Raw genomic sequence first — 22,577 nt, forward strand, 5'->3', positions numbered from 1 at the left:
CACTATTTGATTCAATTATCATCAATATATCTTGGTAAATGATAGATGTTACATTAAAAATGTAATCGCCGGAATATGTGTTTGATAGTGTATGTCTCATATTTAAGAAAAAAAATCGATAATAACCGAAAAAACTGAAAAACCGACAAAAATTGAATCGATTAAAAACCGACTTAATTGGTTTGGTTCGATTCTGGTATTTGAAGAACCGACTTACTTAGTTTGATTTCTTTTTAGGGAATATTTCTTTTTAGGGAAAAATCAATTCAAACCGAACCACGAACACCCTAATTAAAATAAACAGTTCGTAGCAAATCTTGACCGTATAATTTTGTAAAGAACGAATAATCCTCCCAAGATTACACGTCTGCCCATCTTTTTTGTGTTTTTTGGCCTCTTTTCTCTCAATTTGCTTTCATGCATGGAATTCTCCTCCAACTATAACACACACACACACACACACAAACAAAGTGAAACAGAGAGAGGAAAGAGTCTTTTGCTTTCTGTTGAGATCATTTATTTATTTATTTATTTTCCTTTTTTAGTGTCTGAATAATTTTGGCTGGTTCTATGGCCATTTCAGTCGCAGCCCCTCTGTTGAAAGTTTGATTTTTTTTTACCTTCCCATTAAGGATTCTTGAAATACTGAACACTTAATCAAAAGGGTATTTCTCTTTGGTGTGTGTTTATTTGTGTGTGTGAGAGAGAGATTACATGGATATTGAACTCATAGAGTCATTTCTACTTCTCAAAAAGTGCCACATCTGAGCAGTTTATTGTTTTTTTATTCCTATTGCTTGAGCAACACTTTGTGATCTGTGTCCCAACCCCATAGGACAACTTTGAGCTTTTTCCAAGTTTTGTTTTTTTCCCTTCCCTTTCTTTACTTTGATCTGGGGTTCTAATTTTGCTTCTTGGCTAGGTTCCTCTGATGCTATAGAGCAATATTTTGGGTTTTCTTGAAATGTGGCATTGTGGCAAGATTTGAGCTTTGCAAAAATATTTCACTTGTAATCTTGCTTTTCTACTCTTTGGTTCTTCTTTGAATTTAACTTGGTTACTAGTACTAGAACTTAACCAAAAAAAAATGAAAGAAGTTCAAGATTTGAAGTTTGTATGCAAGTTGTGTAACAAAAAGTACCCTTGTGGAAAGTCACTTGGGGGCCACATGAGATCTCATGTACTTACAAATTCAGCTGAATTTGAGGAAAAAATTGAACCCCAACTTGAAAAGTTGCAATCTTGGAATAGAGAAAATCAGTATCAATCAAAATTTGAACTTGGTGGGAATTCTGGTTATGGTCTAAGAGAGAATCCCAAGAAAACTTGGAGGGCTGTGGATTCAACTTCTCCTTTGCCTCAAGAGAGAGTTTGTCAACAATGTGGTAAAGTATTTCAATCACTTAAAGCATTGTGTGGTCACATGGCTTGTCATTCAGAGAAAGATAAAGGGACTAGTTATTCAGATACTGAAGCTGAGGAGGAGTTAAGGCTGAGGACAAGATCAAAGACTAAGAGGTACAAAAGAATTGTGGTTAAGTCTTCTGTTTGTTTAGTTAATGATAATACCATTAATAATGGTTCCTCATGTGTTTCTGAGATTGATAATGAGCAAGATCAAGAGGAAATAGCAAAGTGTTTGATGATGTTGTCTAGGGATTCTTGGAATTGTGTCACTTCATTTATTGAGTCTTCTGATAATAATTCTGTTGTTTTAGAGACCAAATCATCCTCTACTGACATGAGATTTGCTAGAAAGGATGGTCTAAAATGTGTTTACAATCAAGATGAAACGCCGCGAACCAAGGAAAAGGTAGATAGGGACTTGAAACTTAGTGTTTTGAATGCTGAAGCTGAGTCTGAAAACTCTGATTCTGCATACTTTTTAGATGAAAATACAACAGTTGAATCAGATGTCTCTTTTGATGGATTCCACAGAAATGGTAATAGCAAATGGAGCACCTCTAAAATGAGTGATACTGTTTGGTGTGATGAGTCTGGGACCGATAAGGGAAAGGGCTTAAACAGAACTAAAAGATATCCTACAGCATCAAGAAGTGAATATGATTATTACAGGATAGCTTCAAATTCAGATAAATGCGAATCAAGAAAGAGGGCTAAGAATAGTTCTTATAATCCTGAGATAGAGAATGAGTCGTTTAAGAAGAAGTATGAGTGCTTGAATTGCAAGAAGAATTTTAGCTCATATCAAGCTCTTGGCGGACATAGACCTTGCCATAAAAAGACGAATGCTTGTATCGAATCAACAAATGGAACTGGTGAGAATAGCGTTGATGCTGCTGATCACGATAACAAGCATAGGGAGACTTTAAGCAGTAGAAAACCGGCTTCTGCTGAGAAAAAGATTAAGCCTAAGAAATTCAAAGGACATGAATGCCCATTTTGCGACAGGATTTTCAAGTCTGGTCAAGCTTTGGGTGGCCACAAAAGGTCCCATTTTATAGTTAGTACTGCGCAGAACATGAATCAATCTTCACCTGTCAAGAAAGACGTCGACGATTTACTTGATCTTAACCTTCCTGCTCCAGTTGAAGTTGAGGATGATGAGCACGCGCACCTTGTATCTTGGTAGTTGGTGACAAACAAGGTTTTCCAATTTGCAGACAATGCTATACTGTATAGGCAAATTGGGAGGCACAATTTCTTCATTTTTGGATAGAGGTAGTAGTTTCATTATTGCTGATCAGTTATATGAACCTAACATTTCCTTCTGATTTTGGCATATCCAAGCATATGCTTCAATTTTTGCTGGTTAAGACTATTCATTTCTTTTAGCTTTGAGACATTCACATTATATCCATGTCTTTTCTTGTCTCTATTATTCATTATCTTATTCTAAAGCCTATTTATTTGTTTGGTTTTGCTATATGAAGAAGCTACACTCTCTAGTATCCATCTTTAAGCTTTCTTGCTATGTTTTGAGAATCTTAGTGACCTCCTTAATGAATTTGCTCTCTCAAAGTTACAACAGAACTGCATTAGTCGACCATTGGCAGATCCAGAATTTAGACGTCGCAGGTTCTAAGTTGAGAGAATGAGTTCTAAAATGTATGTCTTGCTCTATATGTACTTATTTTCCGACACATATATATAGGATTCAAATTCGAAGTCCCAGGTTCTACTGAACTCGCGAACCAATTGTTGAATCCGCCACTGTAATTGATCCATAGAGTAAAAAGGGAAATCTAAAATGGTGATTTTCATTTTGGTACTTAGTCTTTTGGTGAATATGCTCCTCTATTGTTTCCTGCAATGTTACTTGTACTCCTTCCTATTCGAGTTAATTTTACGTATGATCAATGAACTTTTGTTAACATTAAAACCACAAAATTATTTTTCATCACATTAGAGTAACTTAAATATGGGTGAATTCCTTAGAAAATCTTAAATTTCTGACAATAGATTATGACACGTGGCCAAGTTAGGGAGTAACATAACTAGACATGTGCTCATTTTATATTGGGCGGGGGTTGTTGTAAAGAGCAGTAAAGTAGGAAATGCGGGTAAGCATACACTTTGAAAGCCAATTTTAACGACTTTGGCACACAAAAGAATGCACAATTTGTGGTTGTCCACGAAATTATATTCGACTATTCTAAGGCCGAGGTTAGTTATAGATTTCAAATAATAGCCTAAAATAAGCCAATTCTTTAAAAAATGCACTTTATAACCAAAAGACATTTTTGATGAGAACTTGTTTAGTCCTGAATATATGAAATTCGATAAACTTAGACGCAAAAGTAAATTAAAGCTATCGAAATATGACTTATGAAACCTTCTCTGTCTGTATTTAAATTGAAAGGTCATATGAACCATAACGCCACGAGTTAAATTTTGGCCCCAGTGAGTCTCACCTTTTCTCTTTGCAACTATATAACAAAAAATATTCAAAAACTTGAAATTCAAGAGTGGTAATACTTAGTACTTTTTGTTGCTTTTTTACTTTTTAAGGTAAAAGGAACAAAGGAGTCAAAAAAGAGTGGTGTGGACTTGCATCGGACACGTTCTTCTGCAACATTAGTTGGGCTGTTGTACCCAAAAAGGGAGGACATGGCCCACTAAATTCTCGAATCTGATGGATCAGTTAATGAGCCTAAAGTACAGGTTAGGTAATTTGCACAAATAAGACACTTGGATGCCACTATTAATTTTTTGACCCCTCTTGTATAATGGGCAGAACTTTAAGTTGAATAAGTTTTACTCCTCTTTTGCCCCATAGGCAACACTTATGACCTTAAAAGGTTTGTCTACAAGACAAACGGGATAAGAAAATTAAAATTCATTGTCAAGGTCTTTACGTGTAATTTCATGTCACAAGTTTGAGTACCTCAAAGCATTAACAACCCAATAAATGGGTCAGGCCTTGTGAGGCCAAGCATTGATAGGAAGGGATGGCACCCACTAGGCTGCTTTTATATTAGTCTAATAATTTGTAGGGCATCCAAAACCTTAGAGGGCCATTTGGTTCAAAGGATTAGATGAGTTATCCGACATAAAATTTGAAATTAAATTTATTCCGTATTTAATTGGAGATATTAGATAAAATAAGTATTAGTTTTACTCCTGTATACGGGTAAAACCGAGCTCGATATTCGATCGAGCTTCCGAACTCCTTGATTAGGCCAGGGCCGAAATATCTGTAATCGAGTGAAGTCGAGCTCAAAGATCGATCTGACGACTAACACCATCAACCAAGATCGACACATGGTAATTATGATCGAACCCAAAGCACTATCAAAATTAGCCATCAAAACCATCAGATTTGCCCTCGAGTTTGCCGAAGGCGTGACCAGTCATATTTCTAACGGTCTCGAAGAAAGCTTTGCCAGCTCGTCCGACAAGGGTCTGTGATTCTTGCCATTAACCGATCATTATAGCTGAAATTATGGAATTAGTCAAAAAGGGAACCAACGGTCTTCAAAATCAAGGACTTATGTTTTTATAGTACAATTAAATAATACTCTAAGGGGTAGGTCTCCCTCAATATATAAAGGGGACTTCACAATCCATGAAGCACATTATAACATACGCTCATAAGCAATATATTTTTCAAGCTCCTACTCTCTGATATTTTTTCTGTCAATAAAGTATATTCAACTCAAGGGTGGCTAACATTTTTAAATTGAAATCATCCAATTCATGTGGTTTGCAATTTATTTTATCGCTATTTACTTCAATTACAATCTAATTTATCGCTTTGTATCAAGTTAATTCACATATCCTTAAAACCATTAACAAATTCAATTGTTATCGATCAATAAAAGTATATTCAACTCAAGGGTGGCTGGCATTCTTAAATTGAAATCATCCAATTCCCGTGGTTTGCAGTTTATTTTATCGCTATTTATTTCAATTACAATCTAATTTATCGCTTTGTATCAAGTTAATTCACATATCCTTATAACCACTAACAAATTTAATTGTTATCCGATTTTGAGGGTAAATAGTTTGGCGCACACCGTGAGGCTAAGGATAATAGTGGTTATTTGATACAAATCTCCATAACACACACACACTACTTTACAATTACTCTTTGAAGTGTCTTTGATTTCAGGCTAAAAATGACAAACTCTCAATTAGCCCCCCTGCCTATCGACAACGAGTTCGGTCATCAGGGTGAGAATAAAAATATAGTGTCCGGTAACGTAGGGCCACCCGCTGGTCCTGTAGGAATTACAATTGTAGACCCGATTGATATTAATTCACATGTGAAGATCGACGCTAACTTGCCTACCGACCCCGAAAATAGCATCTGTGGTGGGGCCCGATCTGCAGCTCAAAATGCACAAAACAATGAAGAAGACGGGACCAACCTATGGATGATCTTTGAAATGCTGCAGGCTCAACATGTGGCGATAGCTCAGTTGCAGAGCCAAAGCCACACGCCGAATAGAGTTGAATTCGATCCGCCCCGTGAAGTCACCCGCAGAAATGAACCGGTCATAATGAGGTAAAATAAACAAGAATCTGGTACTAACCCCGAGATTATGAAGATGCTCGAGGAACTGACAAAGCGGATAGAATCAGGGGAAAAAAAATCGAAGCAAACGATAAAAAGGTAGAAACCTACAATTCTAGGGTAGATCAAATCTTAGGGGCACCTCCGATATTAAAAGGACTGGATTCCAGGAAGTTCGTGCAAAAACCTTTTCCTCCAAACGCGGCTCCAAAGCCGATCCCCAATAAATTCCATATGCCCGAAATACCTAAGTATAACGGGATGACCGATCCAAACAAGCATGTAACTTCTTACATGTGTGCCATCAAAGGGAACGACCTGGAAGACGACGAGATTGAGTCTGTTCTACTAAAAGAATTCGGGGAAACCCTGTCAAATGGATCTATGAAATGGTATCAAAACTTACCTCCTAATTCTATCGATTCATTTGCTATGCTTGCAGACTCCTTCGTGAAAGCACATGCTGGTGCCATCAAAGTCAAAACTAGGAAATCAGACCTTTTCAAAGTTAAACAGAAGGATTATGAGATGCTCAGAGAATTCGTGTCCCATTTCCAAATGGAACGAATGGATCTGCCGCCAGTCGTTGATGATTGTGTTGTACAAGCTTTCACTCAGGGACTCAATATTCAGAGCTCGGTGGCTTCACACAACCTGAAGCAGAATCTGATAGAATACTCTACCGTTACCTGGGCAGATATACATAATCGGTATCAATCAAAAATCAGAGTCGAAGATGACCAACTCGGGGCCCACTCGGAGTCTGTTTATCCCGTCAGAACCCTCGACAGAGTCAAGAGAGACATCGATCGTGAACCAAGATCAAACAGGGATCGATATCTACCATATAATAAAGATTGAATGAGCAGTGGGTCCGGGGCGGTACCCCGTAAGAAACGAAAGACGAAATGATCAAGGTCAACGCAACCGGGGGCTCATGACCAAAAATAGCTTCGACAGGTCTATCGGGCCTAAAGAAGCGCCGAGGCTATCGGAATACAACTTCAATGTCGATGCTACCGCTATCGTATCAGCTATCGGGTGCATCAATAATACCATGTGCCTCGACCTCTACAATCAGATCCAGCTCAAAGGGACCCTAACTAGATGTGGAAATAGTATGGCACTCACGGTCACAGAACGGAAGATTGTCGACAGCTGAGAGAAGAAGTAGCCCGTTTATTCAACAATGGGCACCTTCGAGAATTGTTGAGCGACCGAGCCAAGAACCACTTTAGAAATAGGGATTCTAACAAACAGACATGACAAGAAGATACCGAATCTCAACACGTCATAAATATGATCATTGGTGGAGTCGATATCCCACAAGGGCCGATGTTGAAACGCACCAAAGTATCCATCACTAGGGAGAAACGAACACGAGACTACGTACCGGAAGGAATTTTATCTTTCAACGACGAAGATACGGAAGGGATCATACAACCTCACAATTAGGGGTGTACAAATAAAACCGACAAACTGCACCAACCCGATAATCCGAGTCAAATCGGAAAAAACCCGACTATGGTTTGGTTTGATTTGGTGTTGGAAAAAAAACCCGATCATATTTAGTTTGGTTTGGTTATAACTAAAAAAGGTCAAACCAAAACTAAACTGACCCGACATTATATGTATAGAAGTTTTAAATATATTTAATACATAAAAATATTTATGGTAGTGTAGTTTATAAATATTTCTTAAGATTTTATATAGTTTTATCTTTTAACGTATTATTTCAAGTTTGAGCTTATAATTTTTGGATGCTCCAATAAGTTTTATAGTCCATAAATGTTAGTAACTCAAATAAATCCTAAATCAAAATCAAATCAATACTAATGCTAATAAAAGGCATTCAATTCAATTGTACTATGAATGAAAATAGTGTTGTATATCTATTTTTTAGTTTTCCATGGTTTAGATAAAATGTATAACTTATTTTTCTTTTAGTGGTTAGTCATGTAAATAATAGTACTTATTAGTCATAATTTTAAATTATATTTATTTTCATTATGGCTTATTAATAATATTTATTTTATGTGATTTTATTAATTTTATTGTTGAATATTTTAATACAATGCCATGACTCATCTCATATTTATGTTATTTTATTGAAAAATACCTTATATAGTTCTGTCTTACTAGGATTAAAGAAATATTTGGAGCGCAAATTTTATATTTTATGCTATAAAGACTTTATGAAACCCCCCCCCCTCCCCGAAAAAACTAGAAAACCCGAGGAAAAAACGAGATTAAAAAACCCGATTTTTATTGGTTTGGTATTGTATTTAGATTTAATAACCCGATACAATTGGTTTGGTTTGGTAATTAAAAAATCTAAACCAACCCGACCCATGTACAACCCCACTCACAATGATGCACTGGTAATATATGTACTCGTAAATAGAACTCGAATTAAATGTGTGTTGATTGATCCAGGTAACTCGGCCAACATCATGCGGTCGAGGGTCGTGGAACAACTCGGTCTACGAGATAAAATCGTGCCTGCAGTACGGATTTTAAACGGGTTCAACATGACATGTGAAACCACTAAGGGAGAGATAACGTTACTGGTCAATATCACCGGAACCATACGAGAGGTCATGTTTTATATGATCGAAGGAGACATGAGGTACAACGCCCTCCTAGGAAGGCCGTGGCTCCACAACATGAGGGCAGTGCCCTCAACTCTTCACCAAGTGTTCAAAATTCCCAACTCCGGAAGGGATTAAGACAGTCTACGGGGAACAACCGGCCTCAAAAGAGATGTTTGCAATCGAAGAAGTGATTCCAATATCAATACTCACAACATCGAAAGAACCAAATTCGGGCGCAAACCAAGAGGCCAAATAACAGTCACCGACACCGGCCACGACCCAATCGGATGAGCTGGGGACTTATGAAGATAATGATTACGGGATCCCCCGATCTTTTATAGTCCCCAATGACTCTGATGCAACCAAATCAACAGTCGAAGAGCTGGAAAAAGTTACATTGGTCGAGCATCTGCCCGATCGGAAGGTATACCTGGGCACGGGGTCAACTCCCAAGCTCAGAAAAAAACTTATTCAATTCCTTGTAACTAATATAGATTATTTCGCTTGGTCCCATCTTGATATGACATGGATCCCACCAGAGGTAACCACACACAAACTAAGCCTGGACCCAAAAATCAATCCGGTCAGGCAGAAGAGGAGGCCCCAGTCCGAGGTCAAACATACTTTCATCAAGGACGAGGTATCTAAACTCCTTAAAGTAGGGTCCATTCGGGAGGTTAAATACCCGAATTGGTTGGAAAAGGTAGTGGTAGTCCCTAAAAAAGGGAATAAACTAAGAATGTGTGTAGATTACAAAAATTTGAATAAAGCATGCCCCAAAGACTCTTTTCCTTTGCCTAACATCGACCGCATGATCGATACCACGACCGACCACGAGGTCCTCTATTTTCTCGATGACTATTCCGGGTACAACCAAATACGGATGGACCCAGGTGATCAGGAAAAAACCTCCTTCATTACTAAATACGACACATATTGTTATAATGAAATGCCATTTAGATTATAAAATGCTGGTGCCACATACCAATGCTTAGTAAATCGGATGTTCAGAAAACAAATAGGAAAATCGATGGAAGTTTACATTGACGATATGTTGGTTAAGTCCCTGCGAGCAGAGGACCATTTAAAACATTTGCAGGAAACCTTCAACATATTGAAAAAGTACACTATGAAGCTCAACCCAGAAAAATGTGCGTTCGGAGCTGGATCGGGTAAATTTCTCGGGTTCATGGTATCCAACCGAGGAATCGAAATAAACCCCGATAAGATCAAAGCCATAGAAGATATCACAGTCATAGCCAATGTGAAGGTCGTGCAAAGGCTAACCGGGCGCATAGCCGCTCTGGGACGATTTATTTTAAGGTCGTCCGACATAAGCCACCGATTCTTTGCACAATTGAAAAAGAAGAATAACTTCTCATGGACTCCTGAATGTCAATAAGCTCTGGAGGAGCTCAAAAGATACTTATCGAGCCCACCGCTGCTTCACACACCGAAGACAGACGAATATCTGTACTTGTACTTGGCAGTCTCGGAGATAGCGGTAAGTGGAGTCCTAGTTCGGAAGGAACGAGGTACGCAATTTCCAATTTATTATGTTAGTAGGACCTTAGATGAGGCCTAAAATAGGTACCCTCACCTAGAAAAACTGGCGCTCGCCTTGCTAAGCGCCTCCAGGAAACTAAAACTATACTTCCAATGTCACCTCATATGTGTCGTAACAACTTACCCGTTAAGAAACGTGATGCATAAGCCCAAAATCTCGGGCTGATTGGCCAAATGGGCAGTGGGAGTAAGTGGTTACGATATCGAGTATCGGTCCCGGACCTCCATAAATCCCAAATTTTGGCTCACTTCGTGGTCGACTTTACACCGACCTTAATACCCGAGGTCGAAAAAGAGTTATTGATTAACTTGGGGACTTGCTCGGGAATCTGGACCCTCTTTATGGACGGTGCCTCAAACGCAAAAGGGTCCGGTCTTGGCATCATACTAAAGCAACCAACATGTAAAATAATTAGGCAATCTATTAAGACTGTGAAATTGACTAACAACGAGGCTGAATATGAGGCCATGATTGCAGGCCTTGAATTAGCTAAAAGCTTGGGGGCAGAGGTGATCAAAGCCAAGTGCGACTCCCTCTTTGCGGTAAACCAAGTTAATGGAACATTCGAAGTCATGGAAGAACGAATGTAGAGATACTTGGACAAATTACAAGTGACATTACATCGGTTCAAAGAATGAAATTTACAACATGTACCTCGGGATCAAAACAATGAAGCCGATGCCCTCGCTAACTTGGGATTGTCGGTCGAAGACAACGAGTTCAATTCGGGAGAAGTCGTGCAACTTATGAGATTGGTGGTGGAAGAAGGCCACGCCGAGATCAACTTGACGAGACTAACTTGAGACTGGAGGAACAAGTACGTGGAATATCTCAGGACTGGAAAACTGCCCTCGGACCCGAAAGAGTCGAGGGCCCTGCGTACAAAAACAGCCCGATTTAGCCTGACCGAAGACGGACCCTGTTCAGAAGAACATTCGATGGTCCACTTGCAATATGTCTAGGGCCGGGGAATACTGAGTACGTTCTGAGGGAAATCCACGAAGGCACCTATGGAAATCATTCGAGCGCCGAATCGCTGGTCCAAAAAATAATCAGCGCCAGTTACTACTGGATCGACATGGAAAAAGATGCGAGGGAGTTCGTTCGAAAATGTGATGAATTCCAAAGACACGCTCCGATGATTCATCAACCCGGGGAGCTGTTGCATTCATTTTTGTCGCCTTGGCCGTTCATGAAATGGGGAATGGACATCGTCGGCCCCCTTATACGGACACCCGGTAAGGCTCAATTTATTTTATTTATGACTGACTATTTTTTTAAATGGGTGGAAGCACAAGCATATTAAAAGGTCAAAGAAAAAGAAGTCATCGATTTTATCTGGGACCACATCGTATGTCGATTCGGAATACCGGCCGAGATTGTGTGCGACAACGGGAAACAGTTTATTGGCAGGAAAGTAAGCAAGTTTCTCAAAGACCATAAAATCAAAAGAATCTAATCCACTCCTTACCACCCTAGTGGGAACGGACAAGCAGAATCCACCAATAAAACCATAATCCAAAACCTCAGAAAGAGGTTGATCGACGCCAAAGGAAAAAGGAAGGAAATGCTACCTGAGGTCCTGTGGGCATACCGTACAACCTCGAAGTCCAGTACCGGGGCCACCCCGTTTTCTTTGGTTTATGGCACTGAAGCTTTACTACCGGTTGAGGTTGGAGAATCGAGCATCAGAGTCCGACATGCAACAAAGGAATCAAATGACGAAGCTATGAATGCGAGCTTGGAGCTATTAGATGAAAGGCGCGAAGCCGCCCTCGTCCAAATGGCCGCCCAAAAATAGCGGATCGAAAGGTATTATAATCTAAGGGCCAACTTTCGACACTTCAATACAGGGGACTTGGTACTAAGAAAAGTCACGTTGAGCACCCGAAACCCGAACGAAAGAAAATTGGGCCCAAACTGGGAAGGACCGTTCCAAATTACCGAGATTATCAGAAAAGGATCTTACAAGCTCGGAACAATGAATGACGAGCAATTACCGAACAACTATAATATATCTCATTTAAAGCGATATTATTGCTAAGGTACGACCCCAATTCTTTATTTCTTTTTACATTTCAAACTGACACTTGCAGGCAACCTGCAAAGGATGATACGAGATCCTAGGACTGAAAGCACGCGTTGCACTTTTTTTCCCTTGAACCGGTTTTGTCCCAAATGGGTTTTCCGGCAAGGTTTTTAATGAGGCAGCAAGTAAATCGTGCTAACTTAGAATCGAAGGCCGGCTACGAACCGGTGGCAATGATAATAACATCATTCGAGGCCTCTTTTCGGTCAACCTCGAACACCGGGGACAATACCCTCAGAGATATTAACTTTAACGAGGAAATGATTTATTGTAAGGGCCAAACAGTCAAATGAACCATGCCCACACAGACTGCTTGAGCCCTGGCACAAAACATGTATACATGTACAACTATTGTGCACAAGAATATAAAAGAAGATTCTTCCTTGCACATAAACATCTTCTCTTTTAAAGTACTTCTTACATCTTTGAAGGAAATTCCTAAAGCTAAAGCTATCGAGCCCAAGGGCCACCTTAATCCAAGTTCGAACATTCACTGTCACTCGGGGACTGCCACTTTGGCATTGCTCGAATTTTTAGGCTAAGGCCATTCCGAGTAATAACACTCGAGGGCATAAAGCTTATTTGGCAATGCCCAAATCTAAAGGCTAAGGTCATTCCGAGTTAATAATACTCGAGGGCATGAAGCTTATTTGGAAATTCCCGAATTTAAAGGCTAAGGCCATTCTGATTTAACATTACTCGAGGGTAGGAAGCTTATTTGGTATTTCCCGAATTAAAAGGCTAAGGCCATTCCGAGTTAAAACCACTCGAGGACATGAAGCTTATTTGGCATTGCCCGAATTAAAAGGCTAAGGCCGTTCGAAGTTAACATTAATCAAGGGCATGGAGCTTATTTGGCATGCCCGAATCTAAAGGCTAAGGCCGTTTCGAGTAATAACACTCGAGGGCATGAAGCTTATTTGGCATTGACCAAACTAAAAAGGCTACGACCATACTAATACGGCTCGGAGACGTTCGAGACTCGTAACAAAAATGAGGCCTTTGAAAATCTCTTATAACCAATTTTAAAAGCTATCCTTGACAGTCTATAAACCTAAATTGTTATTGGAGAAAAGTTTTCGGTAACACCAAATCCCTACAATGCCTTAACACAAGTAAAGGCAAGGTTTGTTCGAACTTTCGAACATAACCTAATCATTTCATGCTAAGGCATTTCGACCTTTGCGAATACAAATAAAGCAAAGGAAAGATTCAAAAACTATGAAAAGGAAAAGCCTTATATATATATATATATATATATATATATATATATATATATATATATATATATATATACAAAAACTCTTATGTAGCCACTGATATACATGATGAATATTTTTTACAAAAGGCTGAACGGCCTCTACAGAAGGTAAAAAGACATTAAAAGGTCTAATCTTCATTGGAGGATACATCATCGCCTACAGGGTCTTCGCCACCATTGGACCCACCCGAATCTTCAGACCCCTCGGAATCCTCCCCGGGATAAGCCAACTTCCGGACCTTGGCTTCACATATCTTGGCATTCTCTATTTTAGCCAATGTGTTGAAACTCTAAGCATGGACTCCCACGAGTGTCTCCCTTCGGGATTACCACTTCGCATGCTTCACCATATTTCTCGCTTGTTCCTGAATAGCCTCGGCATCGGCCTTGAACTGAGCCACTTTTTCATTGGCCTCGGTCTTGGTCACAACGACCTCTAACTTGGCTGCCTCAATCCCCTTGGCCAGGGCCTCTTGACTAGAAATAACCGAAGCCAACTGAGAACGGAGTCCCTAGATTGTATTGGCCTGCACCAAATATTTCTCCTTTATAGCCCAAAGTTGAACCTCAGCCGAAGCCAACTGTGCTCGGGCAGTCTCTTTTTTCGAGGCCAGGCGGTCCATATTTTTCTTCCATTCTTCGGCCTCAGCCTTCACCATGTCTACCTCCACCCTGAGCTGCCCGATCTGGTCAAGTCTCTTTTGAACCTGTGGGTTTGAGTCGTTAGCCAATGTGTCTAAATCATCATTACTAAGTTAGAATATTTGTATTACCTGCTCAACCAAACAGACATTTTCCTTCCGAGCTGCTTCTAACTCGGCCTGGAGCTTCTCACTAAGAAGCTTGTAAGAATCTTTCTTCTCGGCAAGCTCCCGAGTCTTAGCCTCATGAGGCTTGAACTCCTCCCGGTATCGGAGAAAGGCCTTGTGACGAAGCACCGAGGCCTGCAAGCACAAAGGAAAATGTTAGGATTATTCATTATTAAATCTAAGTACATTGTGAAAGGACATTCAAAATTACCCGATTCAGCGCCTGTTGAGCTTCGTTGAATAGGTAGGGCGCTTCTACCTCGTTCATTCTAGCTTGAGCCTCTTCGGTCACAAAGCACCGAAGGTAACTAGCAATCCCCACCGGGGTAGAGATAACCCGGGCGTCAACCGGAATGGATATAAAAATTGCACGTCTCCGAGTAGGATCAACACTCGGAGCGGGGAACTGATTCACTAATTTTAGGCTTGAAGAAGACCCACCAACTCTAGGGAATGGTATCTTCCTTGGTACCGGTAAGTCTCCCAAACCGGTGACGTCTTCCGAAGCAGGAGAATCCAGTCTGTCGAAGAAATTGTGGAAAGAATCGGCTGCTCCTTCCTTCACCGAGGTTACCTTTTAACGCCTGAGTCTCATTTATCATAGAATTGGTAAACAAAGGCGACCTAGAGAGATCAATCACCCGAAGCGCCTCCTTAGGCCTATTATCTTCTGACCGAGATGTACCGGTCACAGTTTCTTTTTCGACCTCGCTGGCTCAGGGCAAATCGGTCTCGACCCTCCCTGGATCGGAAACTTCAACCACTGCTTCTTCTACGGCCTCCATGGCTTGAAGAATTTTGGAACTGCTTCTCAAGCGGGCCATCAACTCAGAATCTTCTTCTTCTTCTTCGGACTCATCCTTCAACCATTGGAGTGAGTCTGATGAGAGTTCTGGGGCGCTAGCATTCTTAGGTTTGCGCGCCAGCCGCTTCCTCTGTTTTTTCTTCTCAAGGCTCGGGGAACTCAGAGCCTTTTTCCTTTTCTTTTCTTTATCCTGCTTTGGAGCAGGGGGATTGACGTATATGTCATCATCGGTTTATGGATGCCTCATTTCGACATCTTTTGGTAGACCTACAAAGAGAAAATAAAACTATTCAGAGATCGATGATATGAAAGTAAGATCAAATATAACTTAAAGAAGAAATTATCACCATGATTACAGGTCTCCCATCAGCCCTTTGAGATCTCACGCCATAAGCGCTCGGAATAAGGTCTATAAGTCACAATACCCTCGACCCACTCCTTGAGTTAAGGAACGACATCCTGCATCTGGGCAGCAGCTGCATCACAACATAATATCGATGAGAAAGGATGAAAAAGAAAAGCAATAAAAGAAATCATGAAGGCAAAGTTATACTTACGTTTCAAATTCCATTTCTCAAGAAATGGCATATTCGCAGTCGGGATCAAGTTTGATGTCCTCACTCGAACGAATCGGCCAACCAGCCCTGGTCCCGATCCTCTTCGATGCTCTAGAATATGGACTTAGTGGCTCGGCGTGCGAGCTTGATTAATCCCCCTCGAACGAGGGGTGAATCTTCCAGAGAGTTACCTCGTACCTTTTGCAAAAGTCTATGAAAATGGCTCTAAGGGACCGAGCGTGAAAGGGTATGTGTAAACACTTAGATAACCCTCTACGTAGGTGTTGATCAATTCCCCGGGGGTAGGGATCACAACAAGTTTATCTTCCCAGTGGCAGTCCTCTTTGACCTTATCGAGGATGCTGGCACTAATAATGTATATATACCTTGAGACTGACTCGCACCGACCCGGTATCAGTGGGGTGTTCTCGATCTTAAAGTCGGTCCAGATTGGGAACCCCGAAGGGACAAATGACTTTAGAGGGGGTTTCGGTGTTGGTTCCTCAGTAGCAGCAGGTGAAACATTTTTCAATGGTTTCGAGGAAGAAATAGTTTCTTTTTTAGGAACAGATTTTGATGTTTTTGCCATTTTTTCTAAATAGAGAAAAGAAGAAGATGTTGGTAAAAGAGGAGATGTAATTAGCAGGTAACTTATGAAGAAATTTCAAAGAACTCACAAGGAAGGAAGTTCTTAAGCTTAAAACCAGAAAACCAGAAAATGAAGATGGTGAAGTTCTCTTAAAACGTAAGAGTAAGAGTTGGAATGGAAAAGGTTCTAATGAATGGATGGAAAGGTATTTATAGTGTTCCCAAATATCGGTTCACATCACGGCGGTTCACATCTCAAGATGGCCGACCATTAACTGACACACATTTAATGCATCGAAGAGTGGACACGCAGAATGTTTCCACTATTCTTATCACTTATGTCATGAATTCGTCGTCATATTTTATCGAAGTAAGGATCGAAAGATTGAATCATTTCCCATCATTTGCTCTCCAAAAAATAAGGGGATTTCGACATCATATTTTTGTCATTTGCGTCATGATATATCGAAGTGAGAATCTGAGGCTCATATTGTTTCTCGTCGTCTACTCTCCGAAAAATGAGGGCGTTACAACCCAAATTCACGTACATTAGATCATGCTGTAAGTTAGTCGACGTAAATCCGAGAAGATATTATCTTTGAGATGATAAGAAGTTAATCCTATTGGTCTTAAACGATACAAGGGGGTATAAGAGTGGTTAACAAGTATTAGAAGTTAAACGAATCAAAGATGTTGTAACCCGTATTTTCGGGTAAAACTATAGGTGCTTAATTGTCCCAAGAGGTCATGTTTTAATGTATTTGAATCATATAATATCCGTATCATAAGTCTCCAAGTCAAGCGAGTTATTAAACAAAAGTTGTCGCAACTTACGTTTATAATTTTACTTAAACTTTAGGTCAAATGTTACTACGTTTTTCTCCCAATTTACTTGGAGTTATGGGGTGATCTATCCACAAAATTGAAGATATATGAATCTATTTTCCAACGCATTAAACCGTTCGTCGATACGATCTCGGAATAGAGAGATATTTGCGTTTTCGCGAGACTGCGCCAAGCAGCTCTCTATGGGGCCCACATAGGCGGTTTAAGACATATGGATATATATAAGATGCCTCAATCCCGTTTTAACTCATTCTTTTTCAGTATATTCAGACTTTATAACCCTAAAAACACTCTCTCAAGGTTCTCTCATGATCCAAGATACAATCAAAGAGCAAACAACACAAATCAAGTGTCGGAAATCCCGTGGCGCTAGCAAGTTTCTTGTTCTTCTTGTTGTTTCTAATATTTGTGTTGTTCCAACTAGTGTGGGAGTTAGTGTTAATGTTTTATGTTCTGTAAATACTCCCTAAAGTTTTTAATATAAACCCTAGCTGATTTCAAGTCTTCTAAAGTGATTATAGTGCCGAAAAATCCGAATTGATTGCTAGTTTCACTTCTTTTTTACTTGTGGCAGCATTTGAGGGATATTTCGTGGACAATTAAAGTCAAATTGGAGTTGTTCTTTCTGTTTAAAGGTAAGGAACTTCTTATTCTACTTGTATTTAAGATTATCCAAGTTGCAGCTAAGTCGTTGAAGGTAGAACTTGTGAAATATATATCGAAAGGCTTGGTAGTTATGTTGTTGGTTGGTGGACTGTTTTGGGAGGCTCAATATTATTATTAATGATGTTGTTTGGGCTGTTTGGTGATTGTTTTGACTTGCAGTAAGTCATATAAATAAGGGAGGTGAAGTTTGTCACGACCCAAACTGGAGGGCCATGACTGGCACCCGGCCATCCCTGCCGAGCACCAACACACATTTTATCTAACCTTTCATATTATCTATAAGGATCGACGAGATCAATATAAATGGTAGACATGAATTCTAAACAACCAACAATGACCGATAATGGCATGAACATATATAATATGGGATGACAAGACTGTCAAGAAACTATATATAAGGTACGAGCTACCATGATGCCATGAAAGACTATACAACAAAAATCAGCCGACAAGGCATTCTAAACCATACATAAGTCGACACCTATCTATGAGCCTCTAAAGGAACATAAGTGCTACAACATTGCCGGAACAGGGCCCCGACATACCCATAATGTCTATAACAAAAATGCATACCAAGACCATGGCAAGTCCGGAGAAGGGATCTCGCCAATAACCGCTGAACTGGACAGCCTACTGTGGTGGGGGAGCTGCGTCTACCCGTCTATCAGGACCTGCAGCACGACATGCAGCATCCACAAATAAAAAGGATGTCAGTACGAATAAAGTACTGAGTATGTAAGGCAGGAAAGCATAAGTAAGAACAGTAATGTAAATATGGATAGAGAATATACAACCTGTGACATCTGGGTACCTCTGAGGTATATATATACACACACACACACATAAACTTTTAAAACATACGCCTCTATGGGCATCATCATCATCATATCGTACCCGGCCGTAATAAGCTCAGTAAAACGTACCCGGCCATCATAAGGCTCGGTAGAATCGTACCCGGCCACGTGGAGCTCGCTAAAACCCAACTGATCAGTGGTTGCACAATAGGTGCCGTACCCGACCGACTATAGCGCGGCTCGGTTGAGTAAAATAGATACATATATATGATGCGTGCTGGACTCATTGGAATCACATTTTGAACGTTTTAGAGTGACGTAAGGTCAGTATCCTCTGTACACGTTATTAGGATTAACTCTTCATCAAGAATATTATAAGAATCAGGAAGTACTAACAACATTGATAACATAAGAATAAGAGAAGTAACATCAACATCAATCATTCCATAAGAAGGGCAACAATGTAAGTACTGCTAGCTTCTAAGAGTAGAGTATCTTTGGAAGCTCGTTCATTACATTATGTACAATCGGAGTCGTGCAAAAGAATGAAGGGGATAGCCTCACATACCTTGTATATACTGCCCAACCTCAAGCTATGCAAATGTCACGACTCCTTAGTCTACAATAAGAGAAATGACATTATCATTACCGTTTAAGCGTCCTAACCCGTTCACGAACAGGTGCACCCTATCGCTCATCTCGGCCACCATATGGGGCTAAAGAATCAAACTGCATACTATACTCTCGTACATTACGGGTTATGCATACTAGTGATACAGAGGCAGTAGAGTTGGCTTCTTATCGGTTACGGGATTTAGCAGTTTTCTGGTATGATAGTTGGGAGAAATGTAGGGGTCCGAACATTCCTCCAGCTGTGTGGAAGGAATTTTATGAGGCCTTTCTTCATCACTACTTGCCAGTTGAGATACGGCGATCTAGAGCTGATAAGTTCTTGAACCTTCGACAGGGTAATATGAGTGTACGAGAGTATAGTATGCATTTTGATTCTTTAGCAAGGTATGCTCCCCATATGGTGGCCGAGATGAGCGATAGTGCGCACCTATTCATGAACGGGTTGGGACCATATCTGATAAATGAGTGCACAACAACCTCCTTGGTAGATGGCTTGGATATTTCCCGTATTCAGGCTTATGCCCAGACCCTAGAGGATCGTAAGCGCCAGCAAAGGGCAGATAGGGAGCAGGATTGTCCTAACAGAGGAGGTGGTAGTATGGCTCAGCCGACTGGATTTGTGTCTAGTTCTTCCTCATCAGTTCGACCTCCAGCACAGGGTTTTCAATAGTCGATAGGTCATGGTAGAGGTAGAGATGTAGTGCCGAGTTTGAGTGATGCTCAAAATTGAACCTATGCTCTAGTAGGTCGACAGGATCTCGAGTCATCTCGGGATGTTGTTACAGGTATATTGTCTGTGTTTTATTATGATGTATATGTGTTGATTGATCTGGGATCTACATTATCATATGTCACACCCTTTGTGGCTAATAGGTTTGGTGTTGAACCTGGATTGATAAGTAAACCTCTTGCGGTATCGACTCCGATAGGAGATTCTGTGATTGCTAGAAGGGTATATAGAGGATGCACTGTGATGATTTGTAGTCGTCAGACCTCGGCAAATTTATTTGAGTTAGAAATGGTTGATTTCGATGTGATAATAGTAATGGACTGGTTGGCCTCATGCTATGAAAATGTTGACTATCGTACGAAGATGGTTAGGTTTCAATTTCCTAGTGAACCCATCATTGAATGGAAGGGGAACATTGCTACACCGAAAGGTAGGTTTATTTCCTATCTTAAGGCAAGGAAGATGATCTCAAAAGGTTACATTTATCATCTTGTTTGCGTTAGGGATGCGGAGGCGAAGCCGCCTACTCTACAATCAATCCCCGTGGTCAATGAATTTCAAGATGTTTTCCCAGATGAACTCCCAGCCTTCCTCCTGAAAGGGAGATTGAGTTTAGCATTGATGCGTTGCCTGACACTCAACCAATCTCTATCCATCCATACAGGATGGCCCCGACAGAGTTGCGAGAATTGAAGGCGCAGTTGAAGGACTTACTGGATAAGGGTTTCATTAGGCCTAGCACTTCACGAAAGATGAGTCATTAAGGATGTGTATCGATTATCGACAGTTGAATAAGTTTACTATAAAGAACAAGTATCCACTTCCAAGGATTGACGATTTGTTTGACCAACTCCAGGGTGCCAAGTATTTCTCCAAGATTGACTTACGTTCAGGGTATCATAAGGTGAGGGTTAAGGAAAAGGATATTCCAAACACGGCCTTCCAGATAAGATATGGACACTTTGAGTTCTTGGTGATGTCGTTCGGGCTAACAAATGCCCCAACAACTTTTATGGATCTCATGAATAGTATATTCAGGCCCTATCTTGATGTGTTCGTGATCGTATTCATTGATGACATTCTGGTGTATTCTCGTTTGGAGGCGTAACAAGCGGGTCACTTGCGGATAGTATTATAGACCCTTCAGGATCATAAGTTATATGCTAAGCTCTCAAAATGTGAATTTTGGCTGAACTCAGTAGCATTCCTTTGCCATGTGATATCTGGCGGGGGGTATTAGTGTCGACACTTAGAAGAGCGATGCAGTGAAGAATTGGCCGAGACCTACAACACCGTCAGAAGTTCGCAGCTTCCTGGGGCTAGCAGGATATTATAGGTGGTTTGTAGAAGGGTTTTCCTCTATATCAGCACCATTGACTAAGTTAACACAGAAAACTATCAAGTTTCAGTGGTCTGACGCTTGTGAACGTAGTTTTCAGGAGCTAATGAATCGATTGACATCCGCGCCAGTGCTCACTCTCCCAGAAGGAACAGAAGGTTATGTGGTATATTGTGATGACTCAGGTATAGGTTTGGGGTGCGTATTGATGCAATGTGGGAAGGTGATTGCTTATGCATCAAGATAATTGAAGAAGCATGAAAAGAATTACCCGATTCATGTTTTGGAATTGGCTGCAGTAATATATGCTTTGAAGATATGGCGGAACTGCTTATACGACGTCTATGTTGACATCTACATAGATCACAAGAGTTTACAATACATCTTCAAGCAGAAGGAGTTGAATTTGAAGCAGTGTAGGTGGCTTGAATTACTGAAAGATTACGATGTCGAGATATTGTACCATCCCGGTAAAGCCAATGTTGTGGCAGACGCTCTCAGCCATAAGTCAATGGGAAGCTTAATACATATTGAGGTAGGTAGAGAAGGGTTGGCCAAAGAGCTTCACCAGCTGGCCAATGTGAGAATCAGATTGTTAGACTCTGATGGCGGAGGTGTTACTGTACAGAATACAAAAGAATCATCTTTGGTAGCCGAGGTAAAAGTACGGAAATATGAAGATCCTACCTTAGTAAGATTGAGAGAGGGCATTCAGCAGTGTAAGATTACAGCTTTCGAGATCGGAGGAGATGTGGCACTGAGACACCAGGGCCGATTATGTGTGCCTAGTGTGGCAGGGTTATGAGAGAAGATTATGATTGAGATTCATCAGTCTCGATATTCTATCCATCCTGGCTCGACAAATATGTATCATGACATTAAGGAGCAATATTGGTGGGATAACATGAAGAAGTCTATTGCAGAATTTGTAGCCCAGCATCCTAATTGTCAACAAGTAAAGATCAAGCATCAGAAACCCGGTGGATTGATTCGGAATATAGAGATTCTGACTTGGAAATAGGAGGTGATTAATATGGACTTCATTATTGGATTACCTCGCTCTTATCATAAGTTTGACTCCATCTGGGTGATAGTTGATCGACTTACAAAATGTGCCCATTTTCTGCCAGTTAAGACAACTTACACGGCAGAAGATTATGCGAAGTTGTATATCAAGGAGAGTTTTAGGCTTCATGGTGTGCCGATATCTATTATATCAGATCGAGGAGCTCAATTTACGGCTAACTTTTGGAGGTCTTTTTAGAAGGGTTTAGGCACACAAGTGAATCTCAGCACTGCATTCCATCCGCAGACTGACG

At 40.5% G+C, this 22,577-nt stretch overlaps 1 protein-coding gene across 1 annotated transcript; it reads left to right on the forward strand.

Annotated features, from left to right (window-relative positions):
- The first annotated feature begins 373 nt into the window (after nucleotides 1-373).
- Nucleotides 374-2,848, forward strand: LOC107814280 (uncharacterized). The gene has a single exon (XM_016639666.2). The coding sequence runs from the start codon at nucleotides 1,088-1,090 to the stop codon at nucleotides 2,591-2,593; it is 1,506 nt and encodes a 501-aa protein (XP_016495152.1). The 5' UTR covers nucleotides 374-1,087; the 3' UTR covers nucleotides 2,594-2,848.
- Nucleotides 2,849-22,577: the final 19,729 nt, after the last annotated feature.

Source organism: Nicotiana tabacum, chromosome 24 (genome assembly GCF_000715075.1).
Source record: "Nicotiana tabacum cultivar K326 chromosome 24, ASM71507v2, whole genome shotgun sequence".
Lineage (NCBI taxonomy): Eukaryota > Viridiplantae > Streptophyta > Magnoliopsida > Solanales > Solanaceae > Nicotiana > Nicotiana tabacum.

Excerpts from the sequence above, each read along its gene's own strand:
- LOC107814280 (XM_016639666.2), top strand. The coding sequence starts at position 1,088 with ATGAAAGAAGTTCAAGATTTGAAGTTTGTATGCAAGTTGTGTAACAAA.